The 20,879-nt window shown below is 46.5% G+C and overlaps 1 protein-coding gene across 1 annotated transcript; it reads left to right on the forward strand.

Moving 5' to 3' along the window:
* The first annotated feature begins 14,844 nt into the window (after positions 1-14,844).
* LOC149351556 (uncharacterized) lies at positions 14,845-17,576 on the forward strand. Its single transcript, XM_089577055.1, has 3 exons — positions 14,845-14,856; positions 16,058-16,696; positions 17,314-17,576. The coding sequence occupies exons 1-2, from the start codon at positions 14,845-14,847 to the stop codon at positions 16,691-16,693; spliced, it is 648 nt and encodes a 215-aa protein (XP_089433181.1). The 3' UTR covers positions 16,694-16,696; positions 17,314-17,576.
* Positions 17,577-20,879: the final 3,303 nt, after the last annotated feature.

The raw sequence follows: 20,879 nt of genomic DNA on the forward strand, positions 1-20,879 counted from the left end.
TCCATTCCTCCACAAACAAACCCTTTTCAGCCCTTATACAAATTTTTACTCTCTTTAGACAGTATACCAGGTGCTTTTTAATTACGCACAAATTTGTCTTTAGAAAACCGTTCAAGACGCAACAATACAGTCGGTGCATGTAAATTGTGTTGCACGGCGGACGTTATGTCTGTGGTAGTAGCTGGTTTGAAAGTATTAGTTCATTTGTATTCAGTAATCAAGTTTTTAACTTTTGGGCCGGATCAGATACATTGATCATCGAAAGCGAACAGAGGTTTAATAATAATAATATTAATTATAATAATAATAATAATAATAATAATAATAATAATAATAATAATAATAATAATAATGCCTTTATTTCTCATCACAAGGATGAGAGAGGCCGAGTGAAAAAGCTAGAATTGTAGCTTGACGGGCTCTCCCCTCCCCGACAAAAGATACATAATTTGCAAAAAAAAAAGAAAGGCACACAGTATCAGCATGCAAGCACATAGGAAGAAGCAATGGCAAAACAACGAAAGGAATATAGATATTCTGATTCGAGATATCAAACGTATATTTTTCGCGCAAAATGTGCCGATACCGAAATCTTTGCTCAAGATGGGCCATAAATAGTATAACAGTATTTGACGCCCTGGGAACGTGTATGAAACCCCCCCCCCCCTAAAAACAAAAAAAAAACAAAACAAAAACAAATGAAGCACCCCGCCTTTGGGTGTTGGGTCGGTCGACGCCTTTTCCGTCTGCGCTGCCCGACCCAAATCGTCAACCTAACCTGGTTAGCGACATTCCCAGCGCGGAGTCGCAACGTCAAGGAATTAACCCTGCTGTGCTCTGGCAGTAAACTGCCTTACTTCAGCGTGGCAGTGAAGAGGAAGAAAATGAATTGCTGCCGCCTACTGGGTGAAACGACCAGTGAGACTGGCAGCCGTTACTGCCTTCTGACATCAACATGAACGCAGCGGAAGATCCGTGTAGAATGCGTCTGCACGAACAGGCCGTGTCGAGTGGCCAGGTCAGGAGCGCCTAACGCGGAACGCTACGAGCCAGGTGCGCGCCGCTCGTAATTTAGGAAGTGGGCGGGCTTTTCACGTTTCCCGGCTTGAAGTGGGGCTATACCGTTCGCAACGCATATCACGCTCCTTTCTTGGTATAGGGCCAGTTTGCGCGCAAAATTCAACCTTCGATATCAGGAACCTCATTCGCTTTATTCCGCATCTCTTTCGGTACAGAATAATGGGAGCAGAAGGAGTAAAAGTTGCTACGTAAGCAGCTTGACTAAAGGCCCTTGCCCCTTTGCTGGCAGCGTACAGCGCTTACAAATGCAACGTAAACAAAATGTGGTTGTCGCATACTGCGCTGTAGCATACTGCATGGCAACTATAGATGTAGCCATGTTTCTACAGTGATATTATAAGCCGCCGCGGTGGCTCAGTGGCTATGGTGCTCGGCTGCTGACCCAAAAGACGCGGGTTCGATCCCGGCCGCGGCGGCTGGAATTTCTTTGGAGGAGAAATTCTAGAGGCCCGTGTACTGTGCGATGTCAGTGCACGTTAAAGAACCCCAGGTGGTCGAAATTTCCGGAGCCCTCCACTACGGCGTCTCTCATAGCCTTAGTCGCTTTGGGACGTTAAACCCCATAAACCTAAACAGTGATATTATATGCAGGTTGAATTCCATACGCTGGCGTACATAGTAAGCATACATAGTTCCAAGTAAAAAAAAAAATGGACAGAAGCCTGTCAAAAATAGGAGAAAATGTTTTTTTAGTTTTGTCCTAATGACCGATTTTTAAGTTGTTTTGTAGTCTTTTTCTATAGCCTCTAGTTCTGGTATAGTTTTTTTTTGTACTAACTACACCAAATTACCTTGTTACTACGAAAATGTATGTTGCTACTGCGAGTTTTTGTCCAAAATCATTACAGAAAATTTGTTGTGGTGACAAATTTCTGTTGTGCTTCTCGACTGGTTTCGAATACGCATTCGTATACGTAGTCGAGTTAGAAATTTAAGAAACTGAGCATGGCTGCAATCTTGAATGCCTTCATTTCCGCATTATAATATTGCGCCCTAAAGCCAAAATTAAAAAGTTGTCCGATAGATTTTTCTTAGGAAGCGCTAGTGGAAAGGTCGCACGAAATTCCTTCTACTCCTCTCTGCTCTGCGCGGTTGTCCAATGCATTGAATTGCAATAGGTGCAATTGCGATTGCAATAGGTGTCTAATACTGAGTCAGGCGAACAAGGATAAATGTCAGGAAATCATTAAAATAGAAATACGAACAAAACATTCAAGCGTTAGCGTAATGAACTGTTTTAGGCTGAAAAGTTATCCTGTTTTAATCGACAGTAAGGCTTCGAGCGGAAGCACTGTCAGCATGTGCGCCGAAAAAGCAATAATAATGACAAGTAACGTGAACGAGAGCAGAGGAAAAGATACGTCTGTGAAGAGGCTGAGTAGATATGCTCGTTGAGCTCTGCATTGTGAACAATGACGGTATTACTGTAACCTTTTACTGGACATACGAACGTAGCTTGTGAGTGCCCATGTGCACTTGTGCGCCTGAAAAATTGTATCACTGAGATCCTAACAATGTCCCGCAGGAGAAATGCTGCTGGAACAAGGCCATTCCCTTCGAATACACTGGCAGCATTGCGAAAATATCTGAGTAAAATATGCTTTTCCGTCCTTTCTTCAGTCCTTGGCTTATCACTTTCTTCTCAGCACGCAAGGCAAGAAGCATAAAAGTGCCATTTTTGACATTTGCCTCCCGCAGCACCCGATTCAGTGGCAGGTTGTCCGAGATTGTCTGCAAAAAACAAGTATACATGCTTTTAGACTTTCAGAATTCTAAACAGCATTCAAGGACATAAAACTAAGAATAACTTAAGCAGATCAGCTCCCAGATAGGAAGTAAAGCAACCCACTAATATCGCCGGAAAACAGCGCCGACTTTATTGCGGACACATTTTTATTTCCAAGGCACTCATACCAGGTGCTTATCCAACAATGTTATGCAGACCAACATGGATGTGCTGCAACTCCTCAGAGTGGCGCCAATGTCAGGATGTCTACAGGAGGTTAGTGCTATAACGTTTGGCCTGTCAAATTGCCCCCAACTATCCACTATTCTATAAGACATAACTACCATCCAAGCATGCTCTGTGTGCGCACATGTCTAGAATTTAGCTTTTCGCATACACTGCCCTTATTCAGGTAAAATACTCGGTTGTTTGGTGTATATGTAAGCAATAGTATGTGCTTATGTACGGTAGACGGTATACAATCAAGATTCGCATGCAACATGGCGGGTAAGTTTATTTTGCAGCAGCGTAATATCTACTATTATTGTCTTACCTCAGCTGCGGACCTTTGCGGCTACATGTGGCTTTGCCACCTAGATAGAAGGCCTGAACAGTGGTCTGGTGACGTACGCACAGTGGTCAGGGAAAATTGAACCTCGACTAGAGAACGATGTGACTTGCCAGTGGAGGAGGAGGAGGGTATAGAAGAGGAAAGGCAGGGAGGTTAACCGAAATAATAATCGGTTTGCTACCCTACACGGGGGGAAGGGGGTGAGGAGATAAAAAAAAGAAAGAGAAAGGAGAGTAACAGAAAATTGAAGTCACTATAAAACGTCACTGTTCGTTAAAGTCACAGCCTATCGTGCAGGCCAGAAGTTCTCAAGAAGCGGAGCAGTGCCTTGCAGGCCTTCTCCGCCGACGACCGCCGCGGCCAGTGGCCGAGAATCTTCATTGCCGTCAGTGGGCGTGTATCTAGGCGCCCCAGCGCACGGCTGAGAGACTGCCTTTCGGTGGTGTAGGCAGGGCAGTCACAAAGAATGTGGGTTATGGTCTCGTCATGCCCGCAGATGGAACATGCAGGACTATCAGCCATACCGATCAAGAATGAGTAGTGGTTGGTGAACGCTACACCAAGCCAGAGGTGACACAGCAAAGTTTCTTCTCGTCGTGGTAGGCCTGATGGTAGCCGGAGCTTCAGATCTGGGTCCAAGGATTGTAAACGAGAATTGCAAAATTGGCCGGAATTCCACGCGGCAAGCGTGATGTCCCGCGCAAGTGCGCGAAGCCTGCTCGCTGCATCCGATCTCGAAATGGGGATCGACACAAAATCGCCGTCTTCGTGCGCAGTTCGCGCGACCTCATCCGCGCGGTGATTACCTGCTATGCCGCTGCGCCCCGGTAGCCATTGGTAGATAATGTCATGTCCTTTGTTGATGGCTGAGTGGTGTAGCTGTCGAATTTCTGCGACCAGTTGTTCATGGGCTCCACGGCGAAGAGCTGCTTGTAAGCCTTGGAGGGCAGCTTTCGAATCGGTGAAAATAGACCACCGCTGAGGGCGCTGCTGACTGGTGTATTCAATGGCGACACGAAGAGCGGTGAGTTCTGCACCCGTCGAAGAAGTGCGGTGACCTGTCCTAACTCTAATTTCTGTAGTGCTTGCGGGTATGACGACGGAGCCAGAAGAAGAGATAGGGTTCACTGAGCCGTCGGTGTAAACGTGCACCCGGTTTGCATGGTGCTCATGTAAATATTCAAGGGTGACTTGTAGTTTTGTCGGCGATAAGTCTATCTTCTTCCTGATGCCAGGTATCGAAAGAAGCACACGGGGATTGTGCACATGGTGTTTTTTTATGCTGCAAAGCGCCGCCTGCCGAAAAGATGTTTGTTCCCGTCGACGAATGAGTGTCCCGTGTACGTTCAGTGGTTGCTTGTTTGAAAATTCTTAAAGTTATCAAAATGCTGAAAAATGCTTACTTCCTCACAGCAAGCGACGGAAGGATCTGGCATTAGGCCTTCTTCACGCCGGCTGAAGTAGGTGGGGTGTTGCTTGCGATTGAGTGCTTAGGAACGAAGTGGAAAATATGTCGTGGTGCATGAGGACACAAGCATCTCACCTTCCAGGCAAGTAATATCCGTGAGGTATAAGGAGTTGACAGCGAAGAATGAGAGCCTAACCTCATCGGCATCTTTGCCGATGGTCTCGGCTGGCATCGGCCGCGTAACTGGACACGATTATTCGAAAACAAGCTTATCGATGAACTACCGAGGTGGAAATTCTGTTAAGCACATTGCTAGTTAATTCACGTAGTGTGTAATTCTTGCGGCTTGGAAACCAACCTGGGATATTACGTTTCATCCATGCGGCGAAAGGCAACAGCGTTGGCCGTGTTGGTTCGTTCGCTGAGCGCGAATATTCGTGCCTTACATGCGTTCCGTTGGGATATTGCCACGTATTATTGTAGTGTCCGTTCGTTCGCGCTCAAGGCCGCAGGAAAGGGGTGTTATGATCTTTGTTCGTGACGCGAGAAGCGACCGGACTAATCTCGATTGATCATAGCATTGAAGAGCTGCGTCTACGTTTCTTCCAGTTTACTGTAGATGATCTTGACCTGTTATCTCGAAGTTTCCTTGCAGGCTTTAAATTGAGCGATGCCGCGAGCGCCGGGCATTCGTAGTTCGACGACTGACGAGCACGTTTGTTGCTTACGCTGCCGCCGAGTGATTCAGTTCTCTTCCGGGCGCAAGTGAGCCCAAATAAAGAGCTTCGTTTGAAAGTCTTATTGCTGTCTTCCTGACCGCTGGACTGCCGCCACTGCAACGTGACAATATGATAAAACTGGTAAGCATATTTCCGGTCTGCTGTGTAATAAAAATGGGTTTTAAGGTTCGTCTCCTTCACATTGCCGGGAGAAATATAATAAGGTGCACAAATAAAATAAATATTGCCGCGGTGGGGTTCAGATCAGCTTCGCAGGCCGCTGCACGAGAGCGCTTTGCTACCTTTTCTTTTAATGCTATTAGTTCTACATGGTTATGTACAGAAAAGATATATATATATATATATATATATATATATATATGTACACACAAAAATACTATTTACAGAGCTCCTAGGTAGGCGCTACGTGGAAAAAACTTCATAGAAAACAACTAAAAGGCATGCAAGGATATGCACCGCATCAGTAGAGCAAACAAATCCGGTAAAAAGTCTAATTCTTCGTAAATGTCCCTTACCTGCAGCAACATTCGGCTAAAATGAATTCTGGGCGAAACAACAGGTTCACCGTTGCGGTCTTGCATGTGTTTTTTCTAAAGGCTATGGAGTCCACTCAGAAGAATCATATCATAGGGTTTCGAGACAGCTTGGGAAACAACAAGGTAGCGCACACTGTAGAAATTTAGGAGAAAATCTTTCTGTAGCGTCCTCTGCAGCGCATCCCAAAACAAAATCGCGTCTTCGCAGTCTATAAAACTATTCGAAATTCGCAATGCCGTCTTCAATTCGCAATGTCGGTACTCATTTGATCTCACCAGACGTGCGGTTTCAGAGGTCGTTCCATTCAAAGTAATGCTCACACTACGCGTACAATTCTTGAATGTTCCTCCGGCCAGCTCTCATGAGCAGCTTGCTCTGATTAAGATCGACCTTGAGAAAGCATCTTACCGTGTTCGCCATTCATTTCTGTTTTCAGGTCTAGAGCGAGCAAACGTGAGGTCTTGTACTTAAGGGGGTACAACTTTGCTGCAGCAGCTGTTCAACACGATTAATTATTAATGGCCAGCTTTTGAACCCCGTGCCAATCCTCTCTTCCGTGAAGCAAGGCTGTCCGATGTCTCCTCTACTTTTTGCTCTTTGCCTGGAACCGCTTTGCTTGTGTGTTTTGAGCAACAGTAACAACCATGGGTTCCCTGTTTTGGGTAATTAAGTAAAATTGCTAGCATACTCTGACGATCTTGCATTTTTCTGCATTCACAAGTCCAACATTGATGATGTGTTGTCCATGATAGATCGGTTTGGCGTCGTTTCTGGTGCTTTAATGAATCGCTTCAAAACTTCTGGCCTATGGTTTGGTTCATGGGGCAGAACTCCGCCTCTGTACGCTGGAATAGAATGGTCTTGTGTGCCTCTTAAATATCTTGGTGTTCCACTTCATGCCTTAAAATCGAGTGCGCATTACTGGAGAGAGCGGGTTCCGGCCGTTGAGCGTTATGCTTCGAATTTTGTTCCGCATCGGCTTTCAATTTTTGGTCGAGTCCAGGCTTGCAACACCTTTCTGGCAACAACAATTTCTTACGTACTCCAGGTCCTTCACTGCGCCAGACATTACATGCAGCGTTTCCATCGTATACTTGGAACGTTTATTTGGTCTTCTAAATTTGAGCCCATGCGGCCTGAGAACCTTTTCAGGTCTGTTTGTGCAGGGGGACTGGGCCTAGAGCACCTGTATGTGAGACAGATGGTTGCCCGTTTCTTCTTTTTTCGTGATTTTCCCTTCCGATTATTAGAGCATTCTTGCAGGTTAACTTCATGACTATTTCTGAACTTAGTAGCTTCTTCCAATTTTACTAAATGGCCCTATTTCTAGGCTTTATGCGGAAGTTTATGCCTCCGTGCGGTTTTTGACAGTTCGGTTTTGAAATGAGTACTTATATTCAATTTCGCGCAAAAATCTACACAGGGATTTGATAACGACGCTCTTCCCGCACCCACTGTATCGTTCTGTCTATTTTGGGCTCACGGGTCATGATGTTTTAAAGCGAGTGCGTAAAATGCCAACTTCTCATCGCACAAAAACATTTTTCTATAAACTCTACCTGCCAACACGTGTGTCGATAGGAGAAATATTTTTGTGTCTTCTGTAAGCTGCCGCCTGTGAAATGTGGTAAATAAAAGGGGGTACTGCGCACAAAAAGACACGGACAAGAAGGTAACACAACAAGCGCAGACTCGCGACTTACCTTCTTGTCCGTGTCTTTTTGTGCGCAGTACCCCCTTTTATTTGCCATGATTGACCGACTAGACCAACAACGTACGCTCTTAAAAAATTGTGCAATGTGCCTGGAACAATTGAACATTGTTTTATAGACCACAAAGACTATGCTGTCGATGCAGCTGCTCACGCCTCGTGTTAAACTGCAACACACTCTCGCGTTGTGCACTGCACATTCCCATCTTCATCAATTTTCATCTGCGGCGCCAACAGATCAGACAGCTTAACCCCGATCATAGCTTATCTTCGCCAGACGTGCCGACAACCCACCCAAGCAAAACCATGAGCCAACCAGGCTGAACAGATGCTTTCGCACGTCTACTGGGACTAACTACGTTTAAACCCTACCGCTTTTTATCACCTGCGAGAGTCAGGGACGTCTGAATGAACGAGCGACTGCGTTCTTATTCCGCATCTCGCGGCAGAACGAGCGTGGCTGCATGCTTTTTTTTTTAATTGTGAGCCGCGACAACTACCCGTGAGAGCAGAAGACTGCCTTCTTTCGCACGTCAGGATGAAACAAGCGCCTATGTTAATTTTAGCATCTGAGGCGCGATAACCATCCACGGAAGTAATCATTTGCAAGTTGGGCTCAGGCTCGAGCAGACATGGAGGCGTCGACCACCGCTGTTCTGTCAGTCACGTGAAAAGGAGGAAATGTCTCGGCATGTTTTTATATGGATTGCAGTACGTTTGGTCACAATGCTTGTGGTCACCTCCCGTCAAAGAAATGCAAAAATTTTAACGTGCTCATCGAAAGCACTTCTGAACTTATAAGCTTTTTCTGTTAAGCTTACTGGTTAGGATGCATAAAAATTACAGCACAAAATAAAGGAAGGACACCGCTTCCCTGCTTTTGTACAGGAGTCTTCTAGCGTTATTGTTTTGGCTTGTGAACGTTTCTTCGTCGCCGTCGCATAACCCACGAGATTTGTATTCGTGCATTTATATGACACGAAAGCGAGCATTAAAGTGCCATCTCGCAGCACTCTTGTTGTTGCTTCCCCTATGATAAAGCGTGCTTAGCAGCATATTCAACGCAAGAAAGATCACATTGAGGAACATATCTTGGACAGGTCGCGATTGTCCTAAAATTTTCAGCTATAATAAGGCGCTTTACATGTTGTGAACGTCGGATAAGAGTCTTAAAGATACACTAAGGACAAATAGAAGTTGGCCTGTGTCTATGTGTCGAGAACGGAAACACTCTCACTGAAAACTGAACTTTCATAGGCTAGAAAAGGCAAAGAAATGGAATACACGAGACGCCATCACTAGCCGATTTCGGAAGTAAAATGTGTGCGTCGAGAGGAATATCTTAGCGCGGATCCCAGAGCCTACGCTACACCACCATTCACTTCTAATGGTGGCAACCCGTCATTTTCAGTAAGGACGACAAGGGGTTCAATCGACTGGAGAGAAGATTTTTTAATCGATTTTTCTGGCCGATAAATGCGTCTTTTTCTGTCGGACAAACGTCAACATACATAAAAAAAGAAACAGAGAATCCATTTTTTCTCACCATTAATTATGGGATGAAGTTTTCCTCAGTGTCTTTAAAAGTTGCTGAAGTTGAACAATCCTTCGCCAATCAAGGCGCACCTTGCTTCGGAGCTCAGCCAACTTATGAGAGCAGTATTCCTGAGTTTATAACCTCTTTCAGCGAGCTGCGACCCACTCCTTGAAGACATCGAGTTGCGTGCGCATACTGCCAACTAGTGCACTGCACGGGCTCGGGCCGGCCCGAAAGCCCGGGCCCGGCCCGGCTTTGCCGGGCCTGGGCCGGGCCCGGGCCTGAAGTTGCGGGCCCGGGCCGGGCTCGGGCTTAAAGTTGTGGACCCGAGTCGAGCTTGGGTCCGTACAGAAACGGCAGGTGTCCGACTATTCATTCACTATTGCAGAGTGAAGTATACAACTGTTGGATTGAAGCAGCGTCACGGTTGAGGTATGGGTTATAGTACGTGCTGAGAAAAAAGTAAGCTTTATTCATTGACTTATTTATTTCCTTATTTCCACGCCGCGGTGGCTTAGTGGTCAAGGCGCTTAATTACTGAGCCGGGGAACCAGGGTTTGCTCCTATAGCCTCGGCGGCCGTATTTCTATTTAGGCGGCAAGCGTGACAGCCATGTACTTTGCAGTATCATTGATCGTTGAAGAAACCCAGGTGGTCGAAATGATCCGGAGCCCTCTGCTTCGGTGTCTCTCAAAGCCTGACTCCCCTTGTGCCCTTTAGCCCCCAAAACATAGCTTTTATGTTATAGCTATATTTTTCTCATGTGAGAAAATTCACAAACTAAAGCGCGTTTGGTTTTCTTTTTGATCAGCTTACCGAAAGGTCTCGTATAGTCTCGTAAATGAAATAGCCACAAAAGGTCGCGAGAGTTTATAAATCTCATCTCATAACCACATCTATTCCTCCTCGCTTCTTCAGCCTGGTTGTCATGACAAGTGTTTTGCCCTCTAAGTTACCACGTGGTTCACGCGTTATCTTCTGCTCCACCAGTAAGAGTAAAATTCAACCGGTCTTGATTGGCCATTGATCGTTCGTCATCCCAAAACATACCCATACACTATTAAAAATGCATTCGCGAAGAAAATATTAGTTTAGGACGCTTATAGTCTACAAAACGCACACCGTGAAATACTCAAGCCTTTTAGCTTTTCGTTTCTGCTGAAAGGCGACCAGTTAGGCTATGAATTCAACCTGTGAGATCGCGTTCACTAGAAAAATGTCATCCCACTGCTTGCTAGGCAGCTTTAATGTTTATACTTCGCAGGTGGCAAAATATAACTGATTCCCAAAATATTCCCATGGGGGAATGCAAAGTAATCTATTACGCGCGTATGCAGCCCTTTTTATTTGGCTGTCGGAACTTCCGAGTTTATCTTTGCGCACCTACATGAGATCACTGTCCAAAAGAGGGCCTGGCGAGCACTGCTCTTAATCACTTCCTTCTTGGTTAAAAAAGAACCATCTTTCTGCAAGCCAAACTGTGGTTTCAGAACCTTTGTCGGCCAGTTTCTTATCGGTCTAGTAGCAGTCTGTTTACTCAGAGTGAGCAGTAAATCTCAAGCGTTAATGCGAAACGGGCCGGGCCGGGCCCGGGCTGGGCTTCACTCCGGGATTCACGGGCCGGGCCGGGCTCGCTAGAGCGATAATTTAGCGGGCCTGGGCCGGGCCCGGGCTTGAAGCCGCGGGCCTGGGCCGGGCTCGGGCTACAGGTCTCGGGCCCGGGCCGGGCTTGGGCCTCAGATTGAGGCCCGTGCAGTGCTCTACTGCCAACACCTCAAAGCACGAGGAGCCGCTTCCTTTGCGGCGCACTGCGCAGTATCGTCACTGTGTGGTCCGCGTTTTCAAGGAGTAAAACTCGGGCTAATTTAGACATCAAACTTGGGAAAACAAGTGGAGACATCGAAAGTATCGACCGGGCGTTTCAGCGAGCCATTTCGAAAATTCGCCCCGCCGCGGTGGCTCAGAGGTTACAGCGCTCGGCCCAGTGGTTACGGCGATCCCGGCCGCGGCAGCCGGATTTCGATGGAGGCGAAATTCTAGAGGCCCGTGTGCTGTGCGATGTCAGTGCACGTTAAAGAACCCCAGGTGGTCAATATGGTCAATATTATCCGGAACCCTCCACTACGGCGTCCCTCATAGCCTGAGTTGCTTTGGGACATTAAACCGCAATAACCAATAACCACTTTCGAAAATTCATAAAAACAAGGTGGTTTGAATTAGAAAGTCTGTTAGAAACATATTCTCGGATGCACCGATCGTCAGTTACAGAGAAAAAGATATTAACTAGCCAGGTTATCAACTAATATTTAATAAATATTATTACAAGATGTCAAACTTTTAGCATACAAATCTCTCATACAGCCTTCCCTAGAATATGCATCTGTAGTATGGTCTCCTCACCAGAAGATTCTTTCAACGGAAATAGAACAGGTTCAAAGACGTGCGGCGAGATTTATTTGTTCAAAATATAGGAAAACAGATTCGGTAACGGAAATGTTAAACTCATGCAGTCTACAAACATAAGAAAAAAGACGTAAAAAGCAGAGATCAAAAGTACTTTACCAAATCATTCACAATGAAATTAACATCAATAAAGAAAAATATCTGCAGCCTCCAGGTAGACTGAGCTCCCACCTTAATCACCACAAAGCGATCGGCCATACTTTACCCGAACTAACGTCTTTCGCTGCTCATTCTTTCCGGATGCTATTGAACACTGGAATAAACTGCCCGCTCACGTTGCTGAATCTACAGGTGTAGCGGCATTCCTGAATGCACTTGGGGATTCCGTCTAGGCATGGGATTCTTGTAGATGTGCGCGTAACTGATTGTCAATATTTCTTTTTGTATAGCAGGTGGCTCTACAGTGGCGTGAATTGTATTGCGTTTCTATGCTCTCTTGTATTGTATGCTCGAAGTGGCTTGTTCATTCTTTGTTATATATGCATTTTTTCTTCATTTTCCCTCCCTAATGAGGGTTGACAGTATTCATAAATAAAATAAAAATAAAAAATAACTTCGTAATTAAGACAGTCTGGTGGTTAATGCCAATTATGGCAAGTTCGTAGCCAAGGACAAGGCGATGTCGAATCAGTTTTCAGAGCGGAAGCTCTAATCCGGACGTTAAGGGCCTAGGAAAATCGCGTATTGCGCGTATGCGAGTTTAGGACGGCAGCCGTTTCGTGTCTGAAAGGAAAGTTTGAACGGCGGAGAGCACATTGCAGTTACTGTGCCCAAGGGAGGAAGCACCAAGAGACAGAAAAACCCCAGCCGACAGACTTAGACCCAAGTGACGAAGCAAAAGAAAGTGCATAACACGGTAGAATAGCGCAGGCAGTCCGAATTTAGCGCTGAGCCGCAGCAACACGCCTCAAGCGGACGTTGTGTTAGCAGTGGGCGTCATGCGCACCTCATGCGCTCAATTAAGGTTTCGTGCGGAAAAAAGCGACTGATTTTTCCAGGCTGCACAGCTTTAGAGCTATTGCTTTAGGCGGCGGTAAGAATAAGGGCTAGTTCGTGTTGCGCGGCAATTCTTCGACAAGAGCTTTAGAGAACTACCTTTTCGCCGTTTCAAAAACTGACACCCCATTGTCTTGTACGTGGCCACGAACTCGTCTTATCGCTAACCCCCACACTAAGTCAACTAAAAGTGAACTGGTTATGCTTGGTCAATTAACAAACTAATTAGTATGCTAGCGTAAGCAACTGGCCTACGCCCTTATTAAAATTGCGTTCCTGAAAGTATTCTTGATTTCAAACACCCCCCATTTTGGGAATTGTTGAAAGTGTTAGCTTCAGCAAACGCCCGGTATATAACTTGCATTGTCCACTTCAACGCCTGAGTTATTTCTTCCTGGATCTAACCATGGTCTGCAGTATGTACTTATATAAATATATTAGGACGATGCAAAGTATGCAGGCCAGCCTCAGTTTCACAATGGCGCTGGCGCAGTACGGAATATAAGATCTGTAAGCTCAGTACAATATCTGAGATTCACGCACTTTAAAAGCGCTGCTAGCAAAGCAACAGCGAATGTTGCGAAAGAGTAAAAAATTCAAAGATACTAGAGCGAAGCTGGCCATATGGAAGTATACGCGTCATAGAACGTTGCGGCTTAATATGCTCGGCCCCCTCCCGCCAGTCACATTGTTAAGTCTGAATGAGACCAGTGACACTCTAGTGCGGCGGCCGCCTTTAAACCTCGAATTAGGGCTAGGGATTGTGACCGCATGTTGCGCTTTTTTGCCTTCAAAACGTTCACTTTAAGTAATAGTGATAAGAAATTTTGCTACTGAACGAGAAAAATGTTATCCTTCTCGCACACGGCATACATTTAATATGGAAGCATTTTAGTACAACTAATCTTCTCTGCGGGTTGCCTAATTTTCACGTTAAAATATTGTCGCTCACAGCCTACGTGTAGTTGCGGAATTGCGGAACATTAAACACTACAAACCACTGAGGCAAAAATTGCTTGCCCTCTGCGGGAAAAGAAGACACCGAGCTACTAAATGCAAATCCAAATTGGATTCGAGTACTCGATCAGGATTAAAAACGCAAGTGACTCCACACAGGTTTGTGGAGCGTCTGTAGGAAGGCGGTACCGCATTCGCTCCCTTAGAGTTCACGACGCGCTCGTGGGTGCCGATAAGTATGTCATACTCAATAAGAAATCACAGCGGCGTTCCAAGTTTATTGTCTCTTTCATGATACTTTGATGATTCTCTGGGGTTGCCTACGTGAGTTCATATTTGTTCTAAATGCGTGAAGGCCATCCTTTTTCAGTACTGAAGTGCCAACTTTTTAATTTTTGTTCCCTTTTTCCCTATTTGTTGCATATATGTCAAGCACAAGAGCATATGTAATCTTCAATATGAATGAAAAGAAATTATACAAACATGCACACCTGCTTGGTCTCCTTGAGACCGCAGGATCTGAGAATAAAAATAAGTAAATAAAATTAACTAACACTCCTGCGGGACGCCAGAAGCCAGCCTCTTACCATTGCCTAGGAGGTGGTGCAGGCAGACGCAACGCGGGATATTGTGGATTAGTAATTATCGTTCAGGAATCGCGCCGGCGTTCTCGTTCTCCGCGTAATGTACACCGTTAGCTCGATGATTCCACACTTCATCCCACCTGATTACTCCGTAGTTTTTCAGAGCCAGCGTCCCCTGTGCAAAGAAGCGGAAAGCGAAACCAACGACAGAACCGTTTTGGGATGGTACAAGCACCGTGCGTGGCAGCTCCGCTCTGCAGACAGGTCCTGAGAGGGGGCCCTACCCTCGCCGAGGTCGTCCTGTTCCGCTTCCTCTGATGATGCAGCCCTGCCGCTGTTGCGTGCCGCTTTGTGTCTTGCTACCCGCGTTCCCTTTCAAAGAGAGAGAGGCGCGATGTCCTGCTGCCCTCCTCGCACCAACGTTTGTCCTTGCCCTCCAGACGAGGTGCTTTCCGGCCGTATAAAAGGGCCTGGCGGTTCGATCGCCGGGCATAACGCAGCTTGCTCCCAAAGCAAGGCACAACCAGGAGCACCATGAAGTCCACGGTGAGTTCGGGCCGGAGGTTACGGGGAAACACGAGCGCCTGCCGCTCGAGCAGTCCCGTTTCGTCGCGTTTGTGTGCCCAGCTGCGCTTGGACGCAAAGTTGTAGTCATGCGCACGAGGCTTGGCACGCATTAAGCGCCGAAAAGTCAGATAAGCCGACAAGGAACACATAAAGAAAGGAGGATGTTGACATGCAGTGGGCACGAGGTGACCGTCACTCACAAGAGCGCACCCTTCGGTGCAGCTAAAAGACACGAGCTAGAGGATATTTTTGCCAAGTAAAAAACACAGCAAAGATGGCATGTTGTTAGCATGATGGAGATCATATCTTCCACGCAAGGACATGAAGAAGGTGAACAGCGATGTTCTTGTATTTGAAAAACAGGAAAAACTGTTTCATTTTAAACGAATTCGCTGAGAATTTGTGTTATGTGGTGCATTCCAAGTAGAAGTCGGAAAGTCTGTAAACGGCCCGCATTGAAATGAACAATTTTTCTTTTCGTGCACCTGCTATTCGTAATCTTCCGGATTGTTAACGCCGGCATTGAGTAGACCAATGTGATATATCTCATACTGGTCTGATTCTGTAAGACTACGCATAAGCAATCCTAATGAATACGTCAAGGTACGGGATCTCGGGAGGAGGGGCATGCAGTGCATGATAAACACCACATAGTTTACCATATGTGTCACTTATTTTCGCAGCCTCTTGTAATAAAAGGCAGCGGTCGAGTGATAAGAATGCAGTCCTGCTCCTCCATGATGACGTTCGGCGGAAAGTTTTACGGATTCCGCCTTATGTTTTGCTCTGAATTAGCACAGGTGCAAGTGCCGTTAGAAGTGGACTGAGCAGGCTGTGATGTAACAAAATTACGCGCTGCCTAATGAATAGACAGCACTGTAGAATGTAGAGGTTGTTGGCGGTCCCCTGCGTGGTTTCTCGCGGTCGCAGAATGTTCGTTCTTTTCACCTTCGGCAGCAATGATTTCACTTGGAACAGAACAGACTGTTCCGTTTACCTTTCGCAACCTCTACGTAAACCCATCAGGCAAAACAATATGCTTGATTGCAAGCGCACATCATACTAATAGTATTCGAAAAAGGCGAGATTCTCTGCAATACCGATATATCATCATCAAATCTCTTGCTGGAAAGGATTGCGCCCAGCGGCGCAGCTGTGCTGAAAAGCCCACTTGGTGCAGGCCCTGTTTTGCGGTCTCCTGCTAGTCAACGCAGCTAAGGCAGGCTTCCTAGGCGGCGGTGGCGGTGGACTCGGTGGAGGTGGATACGGCGGCGGTGGATATGGAGGCGGTGGTCTCGGTGGCTTGGGTGGCGGTTTCGGCGGCCACGGTGGAGGCGGCTACGGCGGCGGCGGCTATGGAGGCGGAGGCTACGGCGGCGGCGGCTATGGAGGTGGAGGCTACGGAGGCGGAGGCACCTCGTACAGCTACCTGGTCCGCACGGTTAGCAAGACATCCGGTGGAGGAGGACTTGGCGGAGGCCTCGGTGGATACGGGGGCGGCTTGGGAGGATATGGAGGCGGCGGCTACGGAGGTGGAGGACATGGTGGATACAGCGGTGGCGGATTCGGCGGCGGCGGGTACGGCGGTGGCTTGGGAGGTTTCGGAGGAGGCGGATACGGCGGTGGAGCCGGTGGTGGGGCCGCCAAGGTGATCATCATCAAGAGTGGAGGCGGCGGAGGGCTTGGAGGAGGATTTGGAGGGGGCCTCGGTGGCTACGGTGGACTTGGAGGAGCTAGCTATGGTGGAGGCGGATACGGCGGGGGTGGATACGGTGGTGGCGGATATGGCGGCGGACACCATGGCGGCTGGAACTAAGTGGTAAGCTTGGACAATCAACATATTCATTAACTTTTCGGCTTTCTGAACGAAACGCCTTCACTTCTTACTTTCTCTTACACCCCGATCTCCTTTTTGAAACATATGCCTCGTGGCACACTTTCCGAATAAAAAAAAAAGGTGGTAAGCTACCACCGGCGAGCCGACTTGCATTGTCCCGAAAAAAAACGTTTGCTCTAAATGTACTTCCTCTAAACACCGTCTGCTCGGTTAAACTCACCCTAGTCTACTTGAATTTTCACATCATCATGACTCTTCCACATAACTCTACAGAAAACAAAAAATTTGAAGGAGGCAGCGCTTGCAAAAAAATTCATAATTTTTTAATGAAAAGCTTCGAATGGTTGCCTAATATCCCAAGAATTATTCAGCTCTAAGCTTGATCAAGTCATTGCGGCGTAGGTGCCCACTTTTTGTACATTCCTAGGTTGTCTAAGGCAGCATTGTGTCACTCATAATTTCCTGAAAATTAGCTGTCATTTATAAAATGCCATGGTATTGAAAGCACACTGAGTATCACTGATTTTCATGCCTCCAATTCGCCTAACTCTCCTTTTCCTAGACCACTCATGTGATTTTTTTCTTCTCGCATTTCACAGCTTTACACGAGAAGTCATAACGCAACAACCACTCCGGCCATAGTGCTCACCAGACAGACTGCTGTTACCCGCGGCAACTTCGAAGTTGGAATAGGACATACCTCAAAGGCAGCGCCAACGTGAAGCGGTCATCGCCTTGTTGTTTTTATTGTTACTTGTTACTGTTGATGTACCCAATCTTAGTCACCGTTAACTGGTTGCACCACCCATTTGAAACATGCAGTTTCACAGAATAAAAAAAATTAGCTGAAGGCGATTCATAATTTTCGCCCGACGAGTTTGATAGCCTAAGCTGCTCTATTTCATGCTGCCGACATGTACAGAGATGAATGATTGTGATGTGAGTTGAATAAAAAGTGACGAAAATAACTGCGGATATGAGTCTGTTGTGATTATTATAAGTATAAATATGTTTTGGTAAGTTTGGTAAATTTCAGTACAAGTGGTGACGTCACAGCTGTGGAGCATCACCCTTCATTCTAGCTCAAGCGCAGCGCTGCGTTGTTGACAGACCAAATACGTTCGAAGCCAACATATCAGTACTTGTCATAAAGATGGCAATAGTTTCACGCAGTGGTACAAATAAACCATCGCTAGTTAAAGAAGTGAAAAACCTCAGGTACCAAACCTTAGTTAGATGGGTGTCAACACAAGCACTGAAAGCAGTTTATTTATTGATGAAATGACTTATGACCCACATGAACTCAAATTGAAGCATGCAACAGATGCCCAATAGGGATTATGACAATGAGGAATGCCTATAGCCTCGTTACAGCCTGATGAGTGTTCACGAGACTGGTGACACTGTACGCATTTCTACTGAAAGACTTAAAATCTTCCTTGAAGAATCGAACACGAAAATGCTGCGTACGCATGGTGAGTGCCGTGATCGTCGACTATCGACTAAAAGCGGATGGGAAAAGAAGCTTGCACACAATGCTTGGCGATGATTCTTCGCCATCCGACTGACTTTCTGCGTAGATTCGTTATCGTTGACGAAATACGGATGCACCAACATACCCAGAACTGAATGAGCATTCTGAGCACTGGAGGGTGTCTAGTGAAGGCACTCCGAACCACAGAAGACCATGTTGCGGGATTGGTTGGTGTTGACCACTTTTTTCTTTTTTTTTGCCACAGACAAGGAGGCATACCTGTGGACTGCTTTCCGAAGTGAAAGACCATAACTGGAGCATATTATATGTTGTTTGTTGGACTGCTAGCCAGCAACGCTGAAAAAATGTGTCGTGGGACAGGTGCAAAAGACCGTATTTCACAACCGAGAGAACACTCCGCGCAGGAAATCGACTGCCGCAATGGCATATATTAGGCAGCGATTTTGTTTATCGCCACGTTACTCTGCGAATTTAGCTCATTCTGATTTATTCTTGTATATAAACTGGAAACTTTGCCTCGATGGGAGATAATGAAGTTGGATGACGATGTCCTTGCCGTTTCCAATCGTGTTTTGCTTGCCTTAAACAATGTCTGCTTTTCTGAATAGGTGAAAATCGTGCATACTCAGTGGTCTAATCACCACTCCTTAAATGGAGGCTATGGAGAGAAATCTATAAATTTGTTTCAGATGCGAAGATGTTGGTAAACTTCACGAAAGAGGCTTATCGGCCTTGTTGGTGCTCGGCTGACATGGCGGATAGTGGTAATAATCGGACACAGATACAGGAGCGACTGATACAGAGAAGAGCATGCCTGTACTCTTTTTGGCCGTGTCCGAATATTGGCCTCCCGTGATGTGTTGGTAGAGCCTAGTTATTAGCCCTGGAGGCACCATATTTCCTCACACTGCTAGCATAGATTCTCATGCGCACGCTACGACATACTTTCTGGTTGCACAAAGCATCCCACCTCTCAAAGAACATAACAAAAGCATGACATAACATACCATGGGTTTGGGAATGCTTTTCTTTAATGCTGTTTTCCCTCGACAATGAAGACCGAGAGAATTGTAAAATGTGCAGCGTACTTTGTATGAAAAAGCTCCGGGCAGAGTTCCTCGCCAGATTTGTCCCGCCGAAAACGGAAAGTGGCGTGCAGATGACAGGATCCCGCAAAATTAGTGAAGCCGCGTTATTTTACTTCACTGGTATTTTCCTGTAAAGCGAAGAAGAGCCCGTATAATCTGCACAGCACCTCTTCTGCGTGTTCTTATGTACCGTAAAATGTGTAGTTGTGAAATCTCAGCAGCCTTCATTTTAATGTCTCCAGCATTTCTACCATGAAATTAAAAAAAAGGGGCTGTTGAATGTATAGCCTTTCTAATTTTTAATATGGAGCGAGCGTCGACTGCCCAGCGCTGCTGCGCCGGAAGACAAAGTAAAGGAGAAATCAAGCGAGGGCAAGGGCATGCCCACAATGCCTGCTGCTGGTCGGCTGTTCTGATGAGTGCGAAGCGACCCCGGCCCATCCTCGGCTGTTATACATCGGAGCCCAAAAAACTGCGACCAAATGTTTTTTATACTGCATATAGAGCAGGTGATATTGAAAATAGCCCACATTTACAATAAAAATCTTAGCGTGCCTTACAACCCAGTCGCAATTTTTATTTACGAAACATTACTTGCAGAGACCCGCCGCGGTGGTTCAGTGGTTACGGCGTTCGGGTGCTGGCCCGAAAGACGCGGGTTTGATCCCGGCCGCGGCGGCTGAATTTCGATGGAGGCGAAATTCTAGAGGCCCGTGTACTGTGCAATGTCAGCGCACGCTATGTCAGCGCACGCTAAAGAACCTCAAGTGGTCGAAATTTCCGGAGCCCCTAACTACGGCGTTCCTCATAGCCTGAGTTTTGGACGTTAACACCCCCCCCCCCCCCCCCCCCCCAAAACCAATAAACCAGCTACTTTCAGAGAAACCTCGATACCGATGTACTTTGGATTGGAAAACGTTTATTGCCAGCACCACCGATGTATTAATTTAGTGAAAACAAACGCTCTCCGGACGTTACCCGCAAAAGCAGTTGGGGCCTAGCGTCATGCTTGGAACGTTACGCGTGTGCACCAATCCAGAGCGACAAACACTCAGCATATACTAGACACAAAATAAACACTCTCAGAACTCGGACGAAGTGCTTGTTTTACGGGGTATGCTTCGCACGAAGTAAAGCCAAGGGCGATTAACTGGTAGCGAAAGTCCCATAGGGCACTAGCGTGACGACAGAGCGAGACACGAGTTTCGTGGTTCCACCTGGGAACGGAGGGGAATCAAGAAATTAAAAAAATGGTGACGTCATGTTCGCGTTTCTACCGCAATTTCAACTTTTTTTTTTCGGTGTATAAACGTCTAAAGACAAGGCAGAAGGCGACGAAGGTAGAATGGCGCTCGCGTAAGTCGGCAGATAAACGCCACCGCTACATTCAAGCCAACTTAGCAGCAATTTTCACTGCTACGTCACCTTAAAGTTACGGCTGTGAACCGGGTTCCCAGCTGACTCATTTGAGCACCGTTCTACCTCCGTCGTAGACCTCGTATTTCGTCGCGCGTCATATAAAGGCTGATGGAGTTTGATTCGGAAGGCAACTTCTTAAATAAATGCCAATCAATTTTCTAAT

Source organism: Amblyomma mixtum, chromosome 3 (assembly GCF_055824585.1).
Source record: "Amblyomma mixtum isolate Tamu chromosome 3, ASM5582458v1, whole genome shotgun sequence".
NCBI classification, from domain to species: domain Eukaryota; kingdom Metazoa; phylum Arthropoda; class Arachnida; order Ixodida; family Ixodidae; genus Amblyomma; species Amblyomma mixtum.